At 38.7% G+C, this 22494-nt stretch overlaps 3 protein-coding genes across 4 annotated transcripts; 1 reads left to right on the forward strand and 2 right to left on the reverse strand.

Annotated features, from left to right (window-relative positions):
- Window positions 1-1928: 1928 nt before the first annotated feature.
- Window positions 1929-13635, forward strand: LOC133878472 (U-box domain-containing protein 33-like). Of its 2 annotated transcripts, XM_062317027.1 has the most exons (8): window positions 1929-2026; window positions 2240-2528; window positions 3108-3226; window positions 4235-4344; window positions 9334-9877; window positions 10554-11102; window positions 12044-12766; window positions 13077-13635. In XM_062317027.1, the coding sequence occupies exons 1-8, from the start codon at window positions 1964-1966 to the stop codon at window positions 13269-13271; spliced, it is 2592 nt and encodes an 863-aa protein (XP_062173011.1). In that variant the 5' UTR covers window positions 1929-1963; the 3' UTR covers window positions 13272-13635. The 2 variants fall into 2 exon arrangements, with proteins under 2 accessions (XP_062173011.1, XP_062173012.1); XM_062317028.1 differs by lacking the exon at window positions 1929-2026 and having other exon boundaries at window positions 2107-2528.
- Window positions 13636-14010: 375 nt separating this feature from the next.
- On the reverse strand, window positions 14011-15994 carry LOC133878473 (uncharacterized). The gene is made up of 4 exons (XM_062317029.1): window positions 15622-15994; window positions 15386-15508; window positions 14828-14989; window positions 14011-14740 (listed from the first exon to the last, which is right to left on the reverse strand). Exons 1-4 carry the CDS (start codon window positions 15768-15770, stop codon window positions 14188-14190), a joined length of 987 nt encoding a protein of 328 aa, XP_062173013.1. The 5' UTR covers window positions 15771-15994; the 3' UTR covers window positions 14011-14187.
- A 1939-nt stretch (window positions 15995-17933) lies between these two features.
- On the reverse strand, window positions 17934-21932 carry LOC133876855 (uncharacterized). Its single transcript, XM_062315096.1, has 6 exons — window positions 21375-21932; window positions 20904-21257; window positions 20507-20834; window positions 19476-20339; window positions 19031-19358; window positions 17934-18867 (listed from the first exon to the last, which is right to left on the reverse strand). Exons 1-6 carry the CDS (start codon window positions 21930-21932, stop codon window positions 17934-17936), a joined length of 3366 nt encoding a protein of 1121 aa, XP_062171080.1.
- Window positions 21933-22494: the final 562 nt, after the last annotated feature.

Consider the following 22494-nt stretch of genomic DNA (forward strand, 5'->3'; position numbering starts at 1 on the left):
AATGAAAATTCGGTTAATATTACACTTTTAAAGACAAAAATTATAATTTTGTGGAGCCTCCAAAAAAATTAACGTAACTTTTTTCATTTTTGATTTAAAGTATCATCCAAACGCGCCCTTAGGATTTTGTCTCCTTCTTGAGTGGCCGCCACCGTGATTGACGCTCCCACCGGTCTTTCCGAATCCCAATCAGGTCCGCATGACCAACATTTTTCATTGGTGCTGACTTATCCGTCAAATTTTAATTATATAAATACAATTTCAAATTAACCCCCACTTAATTTACTCGACCCCCAAAGCACCTACATATATTTACAACTTAAGTGCACCCACTTTAGCCTTAATACGAAAGTACGACATGATACTGTCACGTAAATAAAAAAACTTGTTCAACCTCTTTTATAGGTGGCTAGTAACCACACTAACGGGAGCATTTCATTCATTGTATAAACGCTCGAAGGCAAAAATAGTCCAAAATCTACAACAGAAGCTCAAAGGCTAAAGATAGTGAGTAGAGATGAAAAATCCCTAAACACTAAGCCAGGAACAAATCTAACTTAAAGCAGTTACTAAAGCAACAAGCTAAAATTACAAGAACAAACATTTGACCCTTTCTAAACAATGAAGAACAACCCACCTCAAGTGAAAGGGTCTGGTCTAGCTAACATACCACCTAAATGCCCAAGTAAAATTTAGCCAACTACAATAGTAAATTGTGAAAGAAAGCAAGAATATATAGAAAAAAACATAGAAACAAAACGCTAAGTCGGAAGGAGGAACCACCTAGACCAGCGTGTATAAGACCACGCGCCACACCCAGGCCTCCCTTGCCGCAACCAATCAGCTGACCATCCCGAAAACACCACCCAGATGGCCGAAAAAGAGGCACGTTGCCCACACGCGCAAGCGGCACCTCCGCACATGCAAGCCACGCTTTGAGCGTGGAGGTACGACACCGCCAGAAGTTGAGTCGACGGGAACAGAGACTGACAGTGAACAACACAGGGGGGGTCGTGTTGCAGGAACTCCCGCGTAACCATGTAGATCTAAACTCAAAAAAAAGCCGGAGAACACGAACGAAGGTCACTCCCATGGACGACTTGAAACAAAATGTATCTATCAAAACAAAGAAAAAACAACAATCAAAGAACAAATAAACAACACTCCATAGCCCCAATAGCTAGGAGAACTACAACCACCACCGGAAACATGCCGGGGGGAACAAAAAATCTCACTGGGACAAGCCAAGGGACACAAAAAAAACCACTCTAGCTCACAAAGAAACTAGAGGGAGAAACACCACCAGGAGGAGGGGCCTCCCTCCCCCGGAGAAATCTACTCTCAGAAGCACTCTCTCTCTAGACGAAGAAAAAACGAGACTCTCTCTCTCTAAACAGAGAACACTCCTTCCTAAAGAAATGGAAATTGCATTGCTTTAGCTCTTTGGTTCACAACATCGACCCCTCACCCCTTGGCCCTTCTTTACCACAAAAACCTTATCATGCTGCATATAATATAATTATCTAATTTGTATGTAACAACGTATTGAGCCTTTAATAAGTTGTAATTTTTGTCTTCATTTTCTCCCACGTGTCTCCCATTTGAAGGAATAGTTGGCTCTCTATGATATATATTGATTAAATTAATGATTTCTACATCTATCATCTTTCATTGGTTTCACTTTCATTTATTTTAGATTTCTCTAACTTAAAAAGAATTTATAACTTTGGATTCGACTCTCTGTAATCTTCTGTAATTTATATAATTTTATGGATGATTGTGTTGCATCAATGGAGTTTATAAATCAAGACCCTTTTTTTATTGAGATTAAGCTAATTAAAAATTAGCTCCCATGAGTCATCTCCAAATACAATTTTCTTATAGAATTTAGCCATTTACTTTATTTTTCGTTTGTTTTTGTGAGTATATTTGCTTTGCCCAAGCATCCCGGATAAACAAAGCCATGTCCGAACAAGTTCTTTCTCTCTCTCTCTCTCTAACGTTATCAAGTCACTGCAAGTCTAAGGTTAGGTGGCGCTCGACAATTCTCTCTCTCTCTCTCTAACGTTATAAAAAGTTTTTGCAATAGTTTAAAGGATCCTACTTGACAATAAAGAAAGAAAGGGATATGGAATAATACGAGCAAATATTCCGTAGAATCGCACGCTTTGATTCGTTTTACCGCTATGACGACTCTCTCTCTCTCTCTTTATCGCTTTATCTCGCAACTCTCTCGCAGGACTCTCCGGCAAGAATGGAGCTACTGCAGCCCACGCACCCTCCTCACTGCGACTTAGCCGGCGACGGCTTCTACGGCTTCTCGTCCTTGGGCATTCACCGGGCGGTGAGCTCTCGGTCTGGGATGCACCACATAGTGGAAGAAGCTGGTAATGATAAATTACACGTTGCGGTCGGAAAGTCCGTGGAGCGAACTGTGGCTCTGCTTCAATGGGCTTTCAAGCAGTTTGGGTGCCGAGAAATTTGTATTCTTCACGTTCATCAGCCTTCCCATGTGATTCCCACTCTCTGTAAGTCTGTTTCTGAATATTTTTCGTTGATGGGTTCCTGAGTTTTTTCTGGGATTACATGTTTCGGCTGAAATTCTTGTACTCGGGTATTGGACCATTGGTTTATGATTTTTTATTTTTTCTTGGGATTCTTGTGCCGTGTGTTTGTGGGTATCCAAGTATTTGTTGAACACGCAAAATGTTTTAAAAAATTTCAGCAATTTGAAAATAATATTATGCACGCACAAGAATTTTAGGTTTGTGAGCTTTTCTTGAATTTAGAATTGTTCTTTCAAACTCTGATATATTCGTGGGGTTTTAATGAGTGCACAGTTTGTTGTGGATCGAATTTTCAGTTGAGTTTATATGTGGGTTTTTGCTCCGTTAAGTGAGAATTGAAAAAACAATGATACTATAAATGACGAAGATTTGAGATTTAGCATATCACTTTCTTTTTCTTTCCCGAGATTTTTTAGCATACTTACTTGGGTATTATGTTTTCTAAAACTTGTGATGAAGATATGGGATTAAACATATCAATTTCTTTTACTTTGCATCATGACTGAGCTAAAATGTTTTCCACACAAATACTTTGTGCAGTAGGAAAACTACCGGCAAGTCAAGCAAATGGTGAAGTAGTGGCTGCACATAGAAGGGAGGAGTGGGCGCAGAAAATGAAGCTTTTAGAATGTTACGTGAGCATTTGCTTCACAGAAAAGGTGATTCTTTATCTCTCTATGCTTTTTGCTATTTTAGTTACTGATTTTATGCAGTTTCCATGCGGACGTTTATTATATCAGGATAACCTATATATTGTATGTGTTCCATCAACTAATTTTTACAGATATTTTTTTTTTCCACTTCATTTCTTTGCAGTACTACCATATGAGTTCACTCATACAAGTTTCCAGCTTTCTTCTTTATAAGCAAAATCTGCTTTATGAATAATTTGTGTTTCCTTGGAGTGTAATGAAGAAACAATTGTTGGTGTCAAAAGGTTGCTGGATTGAGGAGAAATGCGTTCTAACTTTGGTTTGTGTTACGATCAATTTTCATCTGGCTTGGGGGATCAAATTGTGTTTTTTCCTTTCGGTAGAAAAGAATAATAATCTATAAGTTATTGGGTTTTATTTTATTATGGGGTTACTTTATATCTTGGGTGTTTGTTGGGGGTTTCTATTGTATCTTGGGTTTCATGTGGGTTTTGGGTGTTGTGGGTATGTAGTTTCTTATGGGTTTTCTTGGGTTTTTCATGTGGGCTAGCTGAGTTGTCCCTGTGTATACTTCATGTGTACTTAGGAGCGTCTTACGCTTTTTTAATGAAATTTTCTTACTTATCAAAAAAAAAAAAAAAAAAAAAAAGTTAATAGAAAAGACTCTTTAAAAAAAATAAAAAATAAAATCAGAAAAGACAAGCTCTATCCTCTACAGTCTTTCCCTTATAACTCTCCTAATTTTATTTGTTCACTTCTTTCCCAATATTCTCCATCTGTACTATCTGTTTCAACATGATTGTTTTCCTGCATTAGTTGAATTTTCTTCACTTCTCCCATATTTCCCGGTTGGTTTCAGATATGATTTTTAAATCTTGAGGGAAAATCAAGATGATTAAGTGAAGCATTAAGCTAGAAATAGTGTTCTGGTTAAAAATGTCCTGGAAATGTGATGTTTTCAGAAATACTGAAAGGCTTTTACAGGACTTCTCACTATAAGTATTTACTTTACAGGTCAAAGCAAGCATTCTTACAATAGAAGCTGACCAAGTTCAGAGAGGAATTGTAGATTTGGTGAACAGACATGGTATTAGGAAGCTTGTTATGGGCGCAATGCCTGAAAAGTAAGTAGTGAATCTGTCGATTCATTGTCCTCTATAGGAATCGAACTATTCTATATGCTAATCTTCTAAGAAATGATTTTTCTGGGTTATGAATATTTTCTTTTATTTTTATAAATTTCTTTCTCCTTTTCTGAATGTGTGACAGAATAGATTAGGGAAATTTGTCTACATGTGCCTATGGTGGGATTCAGGATAGGAAAGTTAGGATTTAGGTTTGTAGATTGAATTAGGGTTTGAAATGTTTGAATTTTGGTGGCTGAAACAGTATGGTTTGTAGAAATTCTTTGCATGAGCAAAATTAGGTGCTTTATGGCTTGTTTGATGGGTTATTTGGTGGTTAAAGGGTTAGGGAAATATCTGGGGTTCTAGGGCTAAGGAAAAAAAGAATTTGATTTGGGGTTGCAAAGAAGAAAGAAAAGAGAGAATTTGTTGCTGTTCAGGTGTTGTATCAACAGTGAAGTGAACGGTAAGCATACCAAAGAAGGAAAGACAAAAGAACACTAACTGTAATGTGCCTCAATACTGAAATCACTCTATGCGCATTAATACTCAAAATAGTCAATATTTCATTGATGATAATCTCTAAATCTTTGAGTACGTTGAGCATATATATGTTAGGACTCTCAATCTGACTAGCTTATTGAAGACCCAATAAAGCCAATATAAAGACCAACTTGGACTAAAACCAAGACACTAAGAAACTCATAAAGTTTTAGACTCGACTCAATTACCAAAGTACGCTTAATTTGCTGGAGCTGCAAAAAAATCACTGATGTCTCATTACAAAACTAACCATACCTTATGAAAAAATAACCCAAATAAAATTTTTTAACCCTAGATTCCTAATAAGTTTGAAAAATCTAGGTATGATGTTCTAATACCTATTGAAAATGCCAACAAGAAATCTACCGGACCTATGGGATTAAATTCCAATAAAGATCCATTCGAAATCCAATGGTGATTTTAAAAGTCAACTAAGGGAGTGTGGAAATGGATGTGAGGAAGTGGGAGTGTGTGTAGTATTACTCAAATTTTATTGGGGTGATGCCTTATTGCAACATATCTCATCAATATGATGCCCTCACGTGTCTTAGATTTTAAAACACCTCTTGAGGTGCTATCCCCACCTTTTTCTACTTCTAAAGGTATTTCTCCAAAAGTGTTTGGCTGTTTCAATTTTGTTCACATTCATGGTCCGACTTGGGAAAAATCAGATCCTCATGCTCTCAAATGTATCTTTGTGGATCATTACCCTCCTCAAAAGGGTAATAAATGTTATTATCCCCTTTCATGGAAGCATTTTGTCTTGATGGATGTTATTTTTTTTTAGTCACCCATATTTTTCATCCACCCAAACTTCTATTCAAAGGGAGATTCTGAGTGAAGAAAAGTCTTGTAATGCCCCGACCAATTTACAGTCGATGGAATACTCGCATATTCCACGGGACTCTACTACTTTACCTCAACAATGGAGCAAAAAATAGCTTTTCTTTTTTTTCTTTTTTTTTTCGAAACCATAAACTCACCTTATGTAAACATAAGCCGAATGCCAAAGCTCTAGACTGAAATTACTTAATATGTATTTATATAAAGAGTCACTACATATCCCTAGATAAAACATTGTTCACTATATTTACAAAAGTGCCACATAGGGCAACCACAACTATGACCGACTTCCACAAATCTCAGCCAACATCAAAAGCTAAGATCTCCCGCGAACCTTAAGGATAGTAGCCTAAGTGCTGGTATGACTCCTCTTCCACAACAACTATATCTGTAAAATTCGACAATTTTAGAGGTGGGAATGATGAGTTCACGACCTAGTAAGTAAAAGTGATCCAAACAAACTTTCTGACGTGAGCTTTTGCATAAACAAGATGCGGGGAAAACTTGCGTAACAATGCACTTCAGTGAAAACATCAGTGTAAAGGCATTTTAACTTAGAGAAAGACTTTTCTTTCATAATAGATTTCAAATCACTAGTTCTCTTAGCATTTTCTTTTCCAGAATTATATTAGGATATCGATTTACATATTTAGGTTAACACATTTGCTATCAGATAATAGTGGAAAACAATATTCAAAGCAAAATATGCAACAGATATTTATAATTACATACACAAAATCATAATTATCCTTTTATTTTATAATTTGCTGGTCGTATTCTCCCTTCCAACAATGGGTTTGTTAAGCTTATTTACCCACTTAACACTGGGTTCGCAAATCGTATTTCCCTTTCTAGCTCTGGGTTTGTTAGCTTATTCCCCCACTTAACACTTTCGATTCCTCCCCTCGGTCAATGCTGTCTACTGATTCCAAGGTGAAGGAATCCACTCAATTTCGATCAGCTTAGAATAATCCACGCTGGGTTGCTGCCATGCATGAAGAAATTGCTGCCTTCTATCAAAATCAGACTTGGACCATTGGGTTTGTTAGTCATATTTCACATTCTAGCACTAAGTTTGTTAAGTGTATACCCTCACGTAATGCTGGGTTTGCTAATCATATTCCCCTTCCTAGCACTGGGTCATCGACCGTATTACCCCCTGCTCAAGACTGGGTCATGGCAAAACATTTTCCACAAAGCTTTATTCCTTATAAAGCTGGTCTTTCCATTTCGTTTCGTAGAAAACTTTAGTTTACAACACTAGTCTTTTCATTTTTCAAAACCATTCATTTCTTTCAAATTCTTTGATTGTAAATTGTGTAAAACACAATATAACATATTATAGTACAGATTAACATACTTAAATAACAGGGCTTGTAATCACGAGTAAAATATGCACGTATACCATGGCATGTAAAACAATTTTAATATTATTGGTGGGAAAGTTTTACTTACCCAAAAACATGTTAAACACTACGAATGTAAAAACACATTTCAATATCGGTAAGAAGTTTTTACTTACAACTTGCGATTCCCTTTTCTTTGTCATGTTCTCGGTCTGTAGTCTGCAAGACTGCAACCATCTACATTGCATTATGACTAGTTGTTAGATTCTAGGCCTTTCTAGAGTCCCAAGACTTTACCGGACGTCCAACTATCCTCTATTCCTAGAAAAGTAATTTTCTCTCAAAAATTCGAGTAGCTATTCCAGACTGGTCCAAACTACTCTACTGACCAAGCTCTTTGGTCCTTAGTTTATATTTACATTGTTCGGATGTGGTCCGAACGGAAACACCAACTGAGATCTTCGACCAATGATCTTCACTTCGTCCAGACATGGTCTGTACGAGACACCGACAGAGACTTCTGGTCACGGCCTTAACCGAACGGTCTCTAGCACCGTTCGGACGAATCAGGGCAGGAACCTCTTCCTACTTCAAAAGAAAATCCATTCAATCCAGTTTCTAACATTCTCGAAACCTGCCTTTACTCTTTATCATCTCAACCAACCGAACATGCACACTAAAAATGCTGACTTTTACGTAGCAAAACTACTCCTTAGAAAAACCTAGTTCCTCATCAACAACACACTTCCAACAATAACAACTTCACAACCCTCTCATCAACAACATCAAAACACATAGTAACTACACGAAATTATAACACCACCAACAACTACTCTTTCCACACCTCTAAGAAAAATTTATGAACAAAGAGAGGAAGTGGGATCATACCTCATATAGTTCCTTTCTTCAAGTTCCTCCTACTAGAATTTCTCTTTCTTACAGGAACTCAAGTTTCTTACTCCCAAAACTTGGTCTCTCAGCCTTTGGACAAACAAAGGAATGAGAGTTGTGAGCCTTTTTCAACGAGCTGGTCCTTTAAATAGGTAAGCATTTGGGTACCTTTTGCACTTGTCCAGACTGGTTATTTAGCTCGTTCAGATGAGCTCAAGTTAGAGGGCCGTGTTGTTCTAGTGCTTTTGTGACAAATATTATCTCGTTTAGACGAATATCCTACCTTGTACGGACGCACCTCTGTCAAGTTGCATTAAATTTCCCATCACGTCGATCACATCCACACGTGATGTGATCCCCGTCCAAATGGAACATTTCCCCGTACAAACGCTATTCAACAGATTTGTGTTCCACAAGTTTCCCGCTGGCCTTGTTCGGACGGGAGTTCACTCGTCCAAACGGGGCTTCTATCTTAGAATTTTTCTAAGTCCTAAAGTCAAAAGTTTGACTTCTAATTGACCTGATACCCTCGGATCAAACCGTACTTAGCCTATTTATTGCTTGTGACATGTGTTTCTATTTTGTTTTCATTTAAGTCTTTAAATTTACCAATAAAATTCCTATTTTATTCCCGGGTGTTACAAGTCTTCTATGAGTGGTCCTTGCAACCCAAAGATCTGAATCTTCTTGCGGGGGGGTGTTTGTCTGGTGACCCAACCAGTTAGAGAGAGAGAGAGAGAGAGAGAGAGAGAGAGAGAGAGATGGGAGGCTGGGTAATGGCTAGTTTGTGTTAAAGCAATGGTCCATCGAAGGGGGCCTTACTTGTGGCCGGTTGAGGACAGTTAGTGGTATGTGTGGGTGGCACAGATGAGGTGGGGTGGTGTAGAGGTGTTAGAGGTAACTCAATAAACACGTTTATATGACCTGAGTCGAGTTCATGAGCTAGCAACTCACAAGCCTAATACAAATCAAGTTGAGCTTATTCGAGCTGAACTCATTCAATGATCAAACATAAATTTTTGTCAAGCTCGGTTCATTTATTAAACGAATCAAGTTTGAGTCAAAGTTTATATGAGTTGAGCTCGAGTTGTTCATAAACAACTCGATTCACTTAAAACCCTATGTATCACAAACATATTAGACATCTTAGGAATTGCAAGTTTAGCTAAATGTATTGGTGAACTTCTGTTTTCTCAACATTTGCGCTTCTGTACACACTGGAATATCTATACCCTGTTCCCATTACTTTGTCCTTGTTACTGTATCCCTTGGTTGGCTGGTGGGGGCTTCTTCTTCTTTGAACACTTTTTGTGATGACTATATATATGAATATGTTCTGATCAGCCATCCTAATGGTTTTGTACAGCTGCGTGAAGGTGAAAAAGAGCTCCAGCAAGGCAACTTATGCTGCCAAAAATGTTCCCTTGTTCTGTGAAATATGGTTTGTCTACAAAGGGAAACATGTATGGACAAGAGAAGCTTCTGAAGGCCCTAATTCTTTGCCTCTACAACCTGAGATTAAAACTGCAGAACCCTTGAGATCTATGTCATTTCAATATAGTAATAATAATGCAATCCATCCAGAATTTTTTCAATCCAACTCTGCTAGAAGTACATCCTTTGCTGGAAGCAGCAACTGGTTTCAGGGTGAAACAGTTCATGTCGAAGTGGCTTCATTGCCCACTTTATCCCATTCCTCTCGTGATCTCCAGAGTTCATTCAACAGTTTAGAAAATAATTCTGCCAAAAGAATGGTATCTTCAATTTCCGATCCAAATGTTGAGGAAGAGAGCTTGTATGGTCAGCTGACAGAAGCCAGGATAGAAGCTGAGGCAGCAACAAACGAGGTGTCTGCAGCGATAATAAAGCGCAAAAAATTGGAGTCGGAAGCCATTAAAACTATCAGCAAGGTAAGCATGAACTTGATGCCCATTCTTCGTTTCAGGGACTTGCACTTTACAATATTATGGTTCCTAGGAGTTAGGTTGCAGGAATAGATTTTGGGTCAGCTTAGTTTATGCATCTTAAATGCCGAGAATAAATATATGGCGCAAAATGAATTAAGCTTCTGAATATATTCATTTTCCTATTGTTAACACAAATATTTATGCTCCTTTGAGTTTAATGAATTGAAAACTGCCATTCTAGTTTTTTCTTCTTATAAAGTATTAAGTTCCTTTCTTATTTTGTTTGAAGCATTACTTGAATAGGATACGAAAAGAATGAAAGTTCATATATGCACATGTTTTGAATGCTTGAATCTTATTTATTTATCTATTTTTGGCCCATTGGAGGCCCATTGGGCTATGGACTACGCAGGGATCTAGTCCTTTCCCTTCCCTCAAACTCTCCCTCCCCTGGGATAGGTGGGATTCAAACTTGAAACATGGATTCTGGCAAGTGAGATGAATAAACTTGTGCTGCGAACTTTCTACAACAAGAATATGCTAGGATTTTATCCCTTATTTGTGGGTTTAGCAATGTAGATGATGATATTTAAAATATACATCACAATTTGTAGTTTGTGATGGACATCTGAATCTCTTGAGTTACTCTCAATCTCAGAATTTTTTATTTTCTCCTCAGGTCAAAGTCTTTGAATCTGCCCATGCACGTGAAGTTAAGCTCAGGAAGGAGGCTGATGATGCACTAAGAACTACCATACAGGATCAAGAAAAGCACTTGGAAGAAAGAGAAGAAGTAACTAGAGAGCTACAGAGGACCATGAGAAGTGTTGCTCTTTTAGACAGTCGTGCAAAGGAAGCAAACCGTAGGTGTGATGAAGCCGTCGGAGAACTAAATTTAATTCAAGCATCCATCACTACTCTACAGCAGGAAAAGCAGAGGATGCAACGACAGAAAGTAGAAGCCCTACGCTGGCTTGAACGGTGGAGACATGGACGAGCTGGAGCTGCAAACTGTAATGGGTTCATTGGTTTTGTTGAAGGGTTGCCTGAGTTAGCAGAATTTTCATTGTCAGACCTGCAAACTGCTACATGCAATTTTTCTGAGAGCTTCAAGATTGGGCAGGGAGGATATGGTTGTATTTACAAGGGGGAAGTGCTGGGTAGAACTGTTGTCATAAGGAACCTCGATCCATATAACATGCAAGGACCATCAGAGTTTCAACAAGAGGTTAACCACCCTTCTCTCTTTTCTCTATATCTCTCTCTACTAAAATAGTTACTGAGAACCACACTTCCTAGTCCTTGTTATTTGATCCAAAGCGCCCACCAGAAAAAAAAAAAAATTAATATAAGGAGAAAAATACCTACATGGCGAAGGCAGGTTTCAATCAGAAGTCTCTTAAGTACAACCCCATAGATACTTTACCAGCAGGCTAGTTATAGCACCTTCCCTTCTTAGTCTTTATAATCACAATTAGATGAGCCACATAAAGTGTATGCCCTTCCGGCATTGTACTTTGTTTACAATTAGGATACTCATGAAGTTTTAGAATTGACTTATAGAACCCAATAGTTTGCATTTCAAGTGCCAAAACACCCCTTTTTCCAATACGGGTTGTGTTTTTTTTTTTTTTTGGTACTAGTATAGCCAATTATAATGAGTATCTATCTAAGTCCCATTTTGAATGCGTGGATCATATATTTCCTTTGGCTTTAGTCTAAGAAGATTCAGTTTCACCAGGGTCCTCTTTCCTCCTCCCTTTTCTGCTCAGTCATAGGGGTTTAGACCCCCACAAAGGGGGAGGACTTGATTGAAAATCTTGGCCACTGCTGGGAGTTTTGCCTGCATCCAATCCCCAGTTTTTGTTTATCCCGGATGTTCATGTTGGGTGAATTGTGACCTCATACAATCGTGTGAGGTGAGCAACAGCCACTTCGTCACAGTACTTATGGGCTGACGGATCACACTTTGGCCAAGTATCTGATGAATAGACTCCCAAGCGCATTATAGCATTTTAGCCACATCTGATATTTCTGAGTTCTGACATGCAACTTCCCTTGAAGAAAAAACTATAGCAAGATTTAGCAATCAGAAGATATATTTTTTCTTGCTTTGGCTAGACGGTACCTTTCATTGTTTCTGGAACATCTTTTCTTTTCTGCTTGCAGGTTGAAGTTCTTGGCAAGCTACAGCATCCTCATCTGGTGACTTTGCTTGGTGTATGTGCAGAATCTTGGTCCCTTATATATGAATACTTGCCCAATGGGAGCCTCCAAGACCACATTTTTCGGAAAAGCAACATTTCTCCATTGACGTGGAAGACCCGAACACGTATCATTGCTGAAATCTCTAGTGCCCTTTGCTTCTTGCACTCTTCTAATCCTGAACAGATTGCCCATGGCAATCTGAAACTTGAAAGCATAGTTCTAAGTACTGATCTAAGCAGCAAGATCTGCGACTTTGGGATTTGCAGGCTGGTAACTGAGGAGAGCCTTCATTGCCCTAGTTTCCGCCGGAGCACAGAGCCAAAGGGTGCTTTTACGTATACTGATCCAGAGTTTCAGAGAAATGGAGTGCTGACACCCAACTCTGACGTTTACTCCTTTGGGCTGATCATTCTGCAGCTACTCACAGGAAGGCAACCAGTTGGTTTAGCAGCTGAGGTGCGTAAGGCGGTTTCATGTGGGAAATTGGCATCACTTTTGGATTCATCAGCTGGAGAATGGCCTACATTTGTGGCAATGCGATTGGCAGAGCTGGGGCTGCATTGCTGTCAAGTGAGCAGTAGGGACAGACCAGATTTAACACCTTCTCTGGTTAGGGAACTGGAGCAGTTGCACGTCTCAGAAGAGCGACCAGTGCCATCTTATTTCTTGTGCCCTATCCTTCAGGTGAGTGATACTTCTCATGAATAACCTGAATAGCACTAAATAGTAATTGGTAATGGACCAAGTTGTTTAAGTGAGCTGATGAACCTAGAAGCAAACTTTTGACTACTCAAAACTTGCTAGCCTAAACAAGTTGAGGTCAAGCTGGAACTTCAGCTTATGATTATGTATCAACTAGAGTAATCTGGAGTAACTTTGACAAATCTAGACCAAGCAAGGCTCTGAGCCTCCAAGAAAACTACTGGAGTTTTGGTATTTGCTTAAGCTCAAATGGGATTATTTGTGGCTTACTCGTGTGATGTGTTGGTTTCAGGAAATAATGCATGACCCTCAGGTAGCAGCAGATGGGTTCACTTACGAAGGGGAAGCCATGCGTGGATGGCTGGAAAATGGGCGTGAAACTTCTCCCATGACAAATTTGAAGTTGAGTCACCTCCATCTTACTCCTAACAATACACTGCGGCTTGCCATACAGGATTGGCTTTGCAAATCTTCTCAGTCCCTTTAATACGTATGTATGTGTGTATATATGCATCTATGTAATATCTTTTATTATATTTGTAGTGGTGCATCAACGCACCACTACTTTACCATTGTAGATAATGGAATAACAGGGGTTTGGTTGGTGTGATTGTCAATGCTTCACAGTAATCCATGAGCGAGATTCCATTTTGTGTGTTATGAAAGCAATCGAAACCGTGGAGAGGAGCCAGAAAGAGCTCCAAGCATTGTGTACGGAGATGAGGTCCCCTTAATTAATCTTTTTGACTGAAAACATAAAGTCATGAAGCAGCTTGTTGCAGTGACGATTGTACATCAGCTTAGATGAATAATGCTATTCTTCTCACCTATTTATCAAACTGGTTAATGTAGCTTCTTTTTGTTTTTTTTTTTGTTCGGCGGCCAACATGAAATAAATGAACGTGAAGAATAGCATTATTCTAGCTAAAAATAATTTGCCAGTGTGACAAAACACGTTGGAAATTTGTGATAAAAGTATATCCAAAATGATGATATAAGCAATGGCTGGCTAGGTTTTCAAATTATTCCTTAAAAATTAGGCTTGACCCTTAGTGAAATTAGGTTTTGCTCCTTTGTCATACATTGGCTCTTCCGGATGAGAAATTCTGGCTGTCCCTGAATGAGATGGTTTTAACATGGAGAAATCATCATAAGATCCATATGAAATACAAACTAGGCCTTCGTCCTAATCACCATAGCAATTTCTCTAACCAAGACAATCTTGATGAGGGTTTCAAGAAATATTCTCTCTTCATTCTTACCAAGCACAACAGAGCTATCGCATTTATCTTCATTTTAATGTAGAGTACAACTATAATACACCACACACATGATGACAGGAACAACCAAATCTCAGCTAGTTGACTGATTATGGATAACAGCATAGTCTATTTCAGTCAAATTTACAAAAGCAGTGAGGCAGTGGTATGATTCTCAGTATCACTGAAGGGATGATGATCTTCCGTGGACATTTCAATCCTCTGTTCATCTTTCTTACCATCTAGAAATGGGTTAGACTCCCCTGTGGAGTTCCATATGTGCAACTCTTCCTTTTTAGGAGCCATATTTTCTTTGAAACTCGTCTGAGTTTCACCTTTCTCAAGCACCTGGCTATTGCATAAACTGCCCCAAGATTTCTCATTCTCCTTCTTATTGCAAGGCTCAAGCATTAGATCCTGTGATTTTTGAACTTCTTTGTTTGAGTAGGAAAACTGGTTTTCCTGATTTTCTTGACTGTTGAACTGAGAATTAGACCTTCCAATGGTTGCTAACGATGGTGATTCTTTTAGCATGCAATGTGCTGATGAAGATGACCGCTGGCTAAAGCTCCCAAAACCCTGAATCCCTCTTGTTAGCTTCCGAGCTCTGTCTCTCTCTTCTTTGAGAAGAGGACCTTTCTCAAGCAGCTTCAAAATTCTTTCTGATTTCTTTCTAACAGCAAGGCCCCAGTTAAATCTGCACATTACTATTTAGATCTTTTTACAACAATACATAGTGCCAACATAAAAACACAAGTTGAAAAATGAAGTTAGAATTGCAGACCCTTTCTCGTCTATATACTGAAAGCTTTCCATTTCATTGATAACATCTTTGTCAGTTTGAAATTCTCCTGCAACACTCTCTGGTCCATGAGTCAGCAAATGCTCAAGAACAATCAGGGAATTGTAAGCAATCCTCCAGTTCTTTCTTTCAAACTTCAGGAATCTGATGCAGAATCATAAAATCACCAATCCATAATTACTGTTTGTTATGATCTTAAGAATCCTCATAGCTCAATTACAATCTTAACCGTGTATATGTAAGCTCTTGGACACCTTCACTTTGTAAGCCAATTTTTAAGAATGAATTCTACCTAAAGTTATTTGATATCAGAGTCGGACACCATGTTATAGGTTTGAGTCACAAAGGGAACGACTTATGGTATGTTATGATCCTAAGTGTCCCACACTTAAGTATAATCTTAATCATGTGAAGATAAGCTCTTAATCACTCTCTCTTAGTTGTTTTTTAAGGGTGAATTCTACCCAAAGTTTATATCACTGTTGCATATCAAATTGGATAAAAAGAAGGAAAGACAAAAACAAAGTTAACACCATGAACCTTTTGTGCAGAATTTCCACGATTCTCGTATAATCATCTAGCTCAAAAGCAGCCCTTGAAATGGAACCCAGGGTAGGCATTGCCGGCGCCCATGTATTTCCACTTGTAGCTTCTTCTGTCACTCTACAGATGTTGAAAGCATCATCAGAAAGATACCCATATCAGAAAACCAAAACAAAAACCAGTTACCACACCAGAAACAGACCAAGAAGCAGTCAAAACATTGATGAACTTACAATTGTGCGGGGGTGGCATCTGTGAGAGCTAATCTAGCAGTCTTGATTTTCTCTTTGAAGAAGAAAGAAGCCTGCTTTTTCAGATCGTGGAAAGAGGGCGTGCCCATGTTGGTGCTACTGTTTCTGCTTAAGATAGACATGTCTGACATGAAAATAAGATCTGGGAAAAAACAGTCCCCCAGATTGGCTTCTGGGAAGATGGGTAAGAGTCACCAACTAATCCACTGATATAACAAAACCAAAACTACGAAGATGTAATAAAACCAAATACTACGAAACAAATAAAAAGTCAAAAACTCCCAATTGATTGCCTAAAATCAGGCGAAGATTTCAAAGGAGAAAATGTTCGTGGTGTTGAAATCTCAGCTTAAAGTAATGTTGTTTTGAAGCGTATACAAATTATGATGACGTTTAGTCAACACGTCTCTACAGCCAGATGGACAGCGGGTGTTTTGGGTTTGAATTTGAATTTGAATTTATAGCATTACTCTTATAAATGTCATGTACATATCTATTGCATACACTTCTCATCTGTACCGCTCATTTTGAATTGAAATCATCAAATATTTTATTGATCTAAAAGAGTAAAGAAAATATGATAATTAAATTTCTAGATGTGGGTTTAAATTTTAATCCTCCATTTGTGGATCATTTTGGGCTCAACTACATGTTTTTAAAAAGTAAAATATTATAAATTTGAAATCAAACATACCTCCAATCATAATTGTTCAAGTGGCTTGAAAAAAAAAAATGATGACTTACTTTTAGAGGGATTAAGGGCATCTCCATCAATACTAGCTATTTTAGCTATATATATATATTATTTTTTATTTTAGCTACTAATTTTTTAATACAAACTCTAACAGATTTTCTATTTCACTGTTTACTTTTTTTAAATATTATTTTTCATTGTTTTAAGAATAAAGATACAGAGAGCACATAACCCGAAAGCTCTTTCTCCAACAAGAGAAACTATATTTTATTCTTATAGTGTGCTAAATAACAATATATTGCTATTCACACAGCAAAAAATGTATTCTATCTTTTCTGAACCTAATCTGTTGAATATGAAAATTGGGTGATATTAGCTAAAAATACCTATTATGAGGGATTTATCTAATCTGTTGGAGATCTCTTATAATCTATATGTTAGCCCTTATATATATTGTATGAGACAATTTTCTTTTAAACTGAGTTGAAAGAAATTTTATAAATCGAGCCTATTAAATTGGCATATGATTGGATGATAGATGTTAGTTTAATAAATTAAATTAGAAGAATTTCCTTCAATATAGAATAAAGAAAAATTTTGTTGTTTGTATGTATCACCCTCAATTTTAAATAAAATACTATAATATTTATATAAATGATTTTTTAACAGAGTTTTTCATAATAATAAAAAAAGAATAGAGAGGATGGCAAATGGCCAAATGCGTGCCTGCCAAGAGGCAAAGAAGCAGCCAAAGCTAATATCAGCGGCATCTATGTTTAGTGCAGTGCCATGTGTCAGCATCCCAGATCACGTGCAGTGTAAGCTTTGTGTGAACTGCGAGTACACTAGGTAGGTGCCATCATTCTTAATTTCTTAAAAAAATTAAGGTTAAATGGGAAGGTAGCCAAAGTGTTGCGTCAAAGTCAGCCAAGTGTAACTCAAAAAAAAAAAAAAAAAAAAAAAAGTCGGCCAAGTGCTTTGCGACGTGGGCAAGTGACATGTGGCAGTTAGGATCAACTTTATATTATGCTTACTTCTGTGAATATTGTAGATTTTTTTAAAATTTTTGTTAATTGATTCAATAAGCTGTCAATAACTCATAAGCTCATGCCATTCGAAATAAGTACATACTATTTGTTAGAAATAAAAATGTGAAACTACAAAAATTTCTTAAAAATAAAAATTGAATAGAAAAATCACTGAACTCTTGGACAGTAAGGCGAATATTAATCTGTCTCTTACACAAATATTGCATCTCACTTATGCAATGAGCTTTGCAAAAGGGAATATAACAATTATGTCCTTAAGATACAATACTGCCCGAATGTAGTGTGCAGATTGTAAATTCTGAATAAGAAATTCTGTAACAGCAAAGAAGAAGAAGAGATACGCGTGCGACGATCAGTGTTTCGCACTTAGTAACACAACCAATCTAATATAAGAGCATTCTCATCCGATCATCTATATTTCAAACTAAAATAGCTAATCAAAACTCACTTATCTAGTTTAGCTAATGAGTTTTAAAAGATACCATATATCCGATTATCTATTCTTTTTTTTCTTTTTTTTTTTAAGAGGGCTTGTATTAACAACAAGAAGATTACAAACATAACTCAGAGCTGACAAGTTCCGACAAACAAGAGGGGAAAGAGTCAAACCAAACTTGGTTCTGTGGATGGGATACAACAAGTTTGGTTAAGTTATGAGACACCATGTTCCCTTCCCTTCTAACATGATTAACAGCCCAGCTGCCGTAGTTCCTCAGCAGAATAGGAGTTTCCCCTATCAAATTACCGAAATTACCCGCATCCTCATCCACCCTAGATAGAGCCTTACCCACCTCCAGAGCGTCCCCCTCTAACACCACAGACTGCAACCCCAAAAACAGGCCAAATTCAGCACATAGTTTAGCACCATAAGCCTCAGCCACTGAAGAATCCGAAATATAGCGTTGGTAGGAGCATCTGGCCGCTAGCACCTTTCCTTCAGAATCTCGGGCAACAATCCCCACCCTTATCAACTTTTGTTTTCTGTCCAGAGCAGCGTCCCAATTTAGTTTAAAGGACCCTTGAGGGGGCTTGGACCATTGGTGGGACAAAAGGGGAGGTCTTTGTTGAATATTTAGAAACGTTGAGTCATGAGCTTCCCTGTATTCAATTAGAGCCTTTTTTGCACCTTTGATCAAACAACTGGGAGGGATAAAAACACCATCAAAGACATACCTATTGCGCCTAAACCAGATACGTTGGGCCACCATAGCAAAAAGTTCAAGATCTTCCAATTCCAGCCTAGCACTCAAGTTACCAAAAAGAGACAAAAACTCTATATCCCCAAAAATACATTTTTGGATCTGAGGCGGGCATACCGACCATACTGATTTAGCAGCATCACAGAGCCAAACTGCATGAATACTGGACTTAACTTCTGTTCTGTTCTGTTCCACACAGAGACCAAAGCGGGTTCTCCACAATACGCCTCTTCCATAGTTTCTCTTTGATGGGAAGGATATCATTACAGACTCGCCAAAGAAACAACTGCACGGACCGAGGAATTTTCAAATGCCAGAGGAGTTTCCAACACGATCTGGTAGAAGGAAAAACAGAGCCACTTCCGTGTTGCATGGCCATGCGATCTAGCTCAAGATAATATGCACTGCGAACAGAGAACTATCCATTATTGGTTCCTGCCCAAACCAACCTATCCTTCATCAGCCGGGGACTAATGGGTATGTTACAGATCTGCTCAACCAATTCTGCCGGGAAAATTTGCTCCAGGAAAGGTATGTTCCACCAATTTGTCTCAAAATTTATTAACTCACTAACTTTAGCATCTGGGTTTAAATTCTGCACATAAACTTGAATCATATGTGTTTGAGTTGAGGGTATCCATTTATCATCTCTGATCTTTGTATTTGAACCATCACCAATCCTCCACATTAGACCCTCCCTTAAGAGTGGTTTAGCCTCCCAAATGCTCCTCCAAGCATATAAAGGATGAAAACCCAAAGATGAGCCCAAAATGTCCCCTGTTGGATAGTATTTTTCCCGGAAAATTCTGCCAACCTAGGTATCGAGAAATTTAGTTAATCTCCATCCCTGTTTTGCAAGGAGAGCATTATTAAAACTAATCAAATCTCGATAACCTAGGCCTCCATCCAACTTGTTTCTCCCTAAACTACTCCAAGCCATCCAAGCAATTTTTGAATCCTTCTCTTTATGCCCCCACCAAAATCTCTCTATAATAGCATTTATTTCACGACACAGCGTTTTGGGAAGCCTGAAGACACTTATCATGTACGTAGGAATGGCTTGAATGACAGACTTAATCAGAATTTCTTTACCCGCATGTGACAAGAACTTCTCCTTCCACCCATTGATGCGATTCCAAATCCTTTCCTTAATGCCATTAAAAGTTGAGATTCTGGATCTTCTAATAAGGGTTGGAAGACCAAGATACTTCTCATATTGAGCAGTGGAACTGACACCCAAGCCTTGGGTAATAATGCTCTTGTCTTCCTCCTTAGTATTGTGGCTAAAGAAGATTGTCGTTTTTTCTCGGTTTAACTGCTGCCCCGAAGCCACCTCATACTTCCCAAGAAGGATTTGAATATGACCCCACTCCCTGAGGTTGGCACGGCAGAAGAGAGGACTATCGTCAGCGAAAAGCAGGTGATGAATTTTGGTTCCTCCACGGGATATAGGGACTCCCGAAATAATACCCTCCCTAGCCGATTGCTGCAGCAAAGAACTCAACACCTCTGCACAAAGGATAAAGAGATAGGGAGAGAGAGTATCACCTTGCCGAATTCCTCGGGAAGGAATTACATGACCTTGGGGCTGTCCGTTTATAAGGATATAATATGTTACAGTCCGAATACAGGACATAAGGAGAGCAATCCATCTATTCACAAATCCTAACTTCCGAAGCACACCCTCCACAAAATCCCATTCAAGCCTATCATAGGCCTTACTCATATCAAGTTTCAAGGCCATGAAACTTCTTTTCCCTTCAAACGAGTGTCCATAGTATGGAGAGTTTCAAAACCCACCAAAATATTGTCTGTAATGATCCTCCCCGGAATAAAGGCACTTTGTTCCAACGAAATAATATGGGGTAACACCAATTTAAGACGATTAGCAAGCACCTTTGAAATAATTTTATAAATCACGTTACATAAGCTAATCAGTCTATAATCAGAAACCTTTGAAGGAGAATTCACCTTAGGGATAAGACATATATATGTAGAATTTGTTCCAGCTTCTATGAGTCCCCCATTAAGAACATTAAGAACAGCCCTAGTAACATCCGTACCCACCACTCCCCAAGACTGTTGATAAAAACCAGCTGAAAAGCCATCAGGACCTGGAGATTTTAAAGGGTGCATTTGGAAAAGGGCACACCTAACCTTATCCCCCGTGAAATGCCTTAAAAAAAATTGGTTCATTTCATCAGTTACTCTGCAATCCAGGAAACTAAGACACTCTTCAATTCCATAAGGACTCTGAGAGAAAAAAAATTGAGAATAGAAGTCAATGAAAATTTTACTGACCTCTTTTTTCCCCCTTCAAACCCGTCCTTCAGCATCAGTAATACTGCAGATAGTATTCGTTTTCCTTCTCTGATTCGCCCATGAGTGAAAAAATTGAGTATTTCTATCCCCAAACAAATACCAATGTTGTTTAGCTCGTTGTTTCCACCTCAAATCTTCACGCTCCAGAATCTCGTTGATCTCTGCCTGGAGGGCTTTGGTTTCTTCTAAAGAGCTTGAATTGGATCTTTTCTGAAGTTCTATAAGTTGTTCCTTCTTCTTGTTCAATAATTCCTTAGCCTTTCCAAATTTACTCTTACTCCACCGAATGAGCTCCCTTTGACAAGAGGATAAACGATGATGAATCCCCAAGATAAAATCCCCTTCCTGCCTATCCTGTTCCCAAGCATAATGGATCAGACCCTGGTACTCTGCATCCCTAGTCCAAGCTGCTTCAAATTTAAAACCCCCCTTATTGAAACAATTACTCTCTTAGTACTCCTTAAAAGCAACCAGGATGGGATTGTGATCAGAACAGATAGCCTCCAAAACAGAAACTGTTACATTTGGAAAAATCTGACACCACTCTCGGTCCCCCAAAGCCCGATCCAGCCTCTCCTGAAGAAAAGAATAACCAGTCTGATGATTGCTCCAAGTGAATCTAGGACCAACAAAACCCAAATCACTCAAGCCACATTCCTCCAAAGCTTCCCTGAATCCTGCCATTTGAGAATCACATCTAGGACCCAATCCATCCTTCTCCGCTTGCTCCAAAATTTTATTAAAGTCCCCAGCACAACACCACGGCAAAGGAGGACAAAATTTGAAGTGTTTGAGCAAAGACCAGGATTCTCCCCTTTTGTCACGACTAGGGTGGCCATAGAAACCTGTAAGTTTCCAATAATCGTTTCCTTCATTATCCTTAACTACCGCCTGAATGTGATACCGAGAGTAGTTGTAAATTTCCAACTTTGCAGACTTCTTCCAAAACAAAGCCAGACCCCCACTCCTCCCTACCAGATCAACAACAAAAAGGCAATCATATCCCAGTCTGCATCTAATCTTCTCCATATAATTTTTAGAGCTAATAGTTTCCATAAGGAACACAAAACTTGGGTTCTTTTCCTTCACCAGGTGGTGGAGGACTCGAACTGTCCAAGGGTTCCTAAGCCCTCGGCAGTTCCAACTTAGGAAACTCATTGTGGCGGGTGGGGCTGTGAGCTAGCTTCTGCCAAAACCACACTATTGCTCTTTGATTTCTTCTTCTCTGAACCTTGAGCTCCAGATCAAGAGATAGAGAATCTAAATTCTTCCTCTTACCTCCCTGCAAGGTGGAGGACTCCACAGAGGGCTCCCTAGCCTTTCTCTGCCATGTACGAGATGCCACCTTCAAAACCTTCTTCTCCGCAACGTCAATTTGCATGGAGGGCGAATCAGCAGGTTGGTAGTTTTGATGAAATGGGCATATTTCTGTCCCAGCAGCCATATTCTCCTCTAAGTCATTGTTGGGCTTGATGTGGGACAAAAGAGGCCCCTCTATATGAGGCCCTGAAGGACTTGGGCTTGTAACGTGAGTACCTTTATGACTCTGGCAATTGAAATCACCAAAAGATCCCTGTGTAATTGGGATATT

Source organism: Alnus glutinosa, chromosome 9 (assembly GCF_958979055.1).
Source record: "Alnus glutinosa chromosome 9, dhAlnGlut1.1, whole genome shotgun sequence".
NCBI classification, from domain to species: Eukaryota; Viridiplantae; Streptophyta; class Magnoliopsida; order Fagales; family Betulaceae; genus Alnus; species Alnus glutinosa.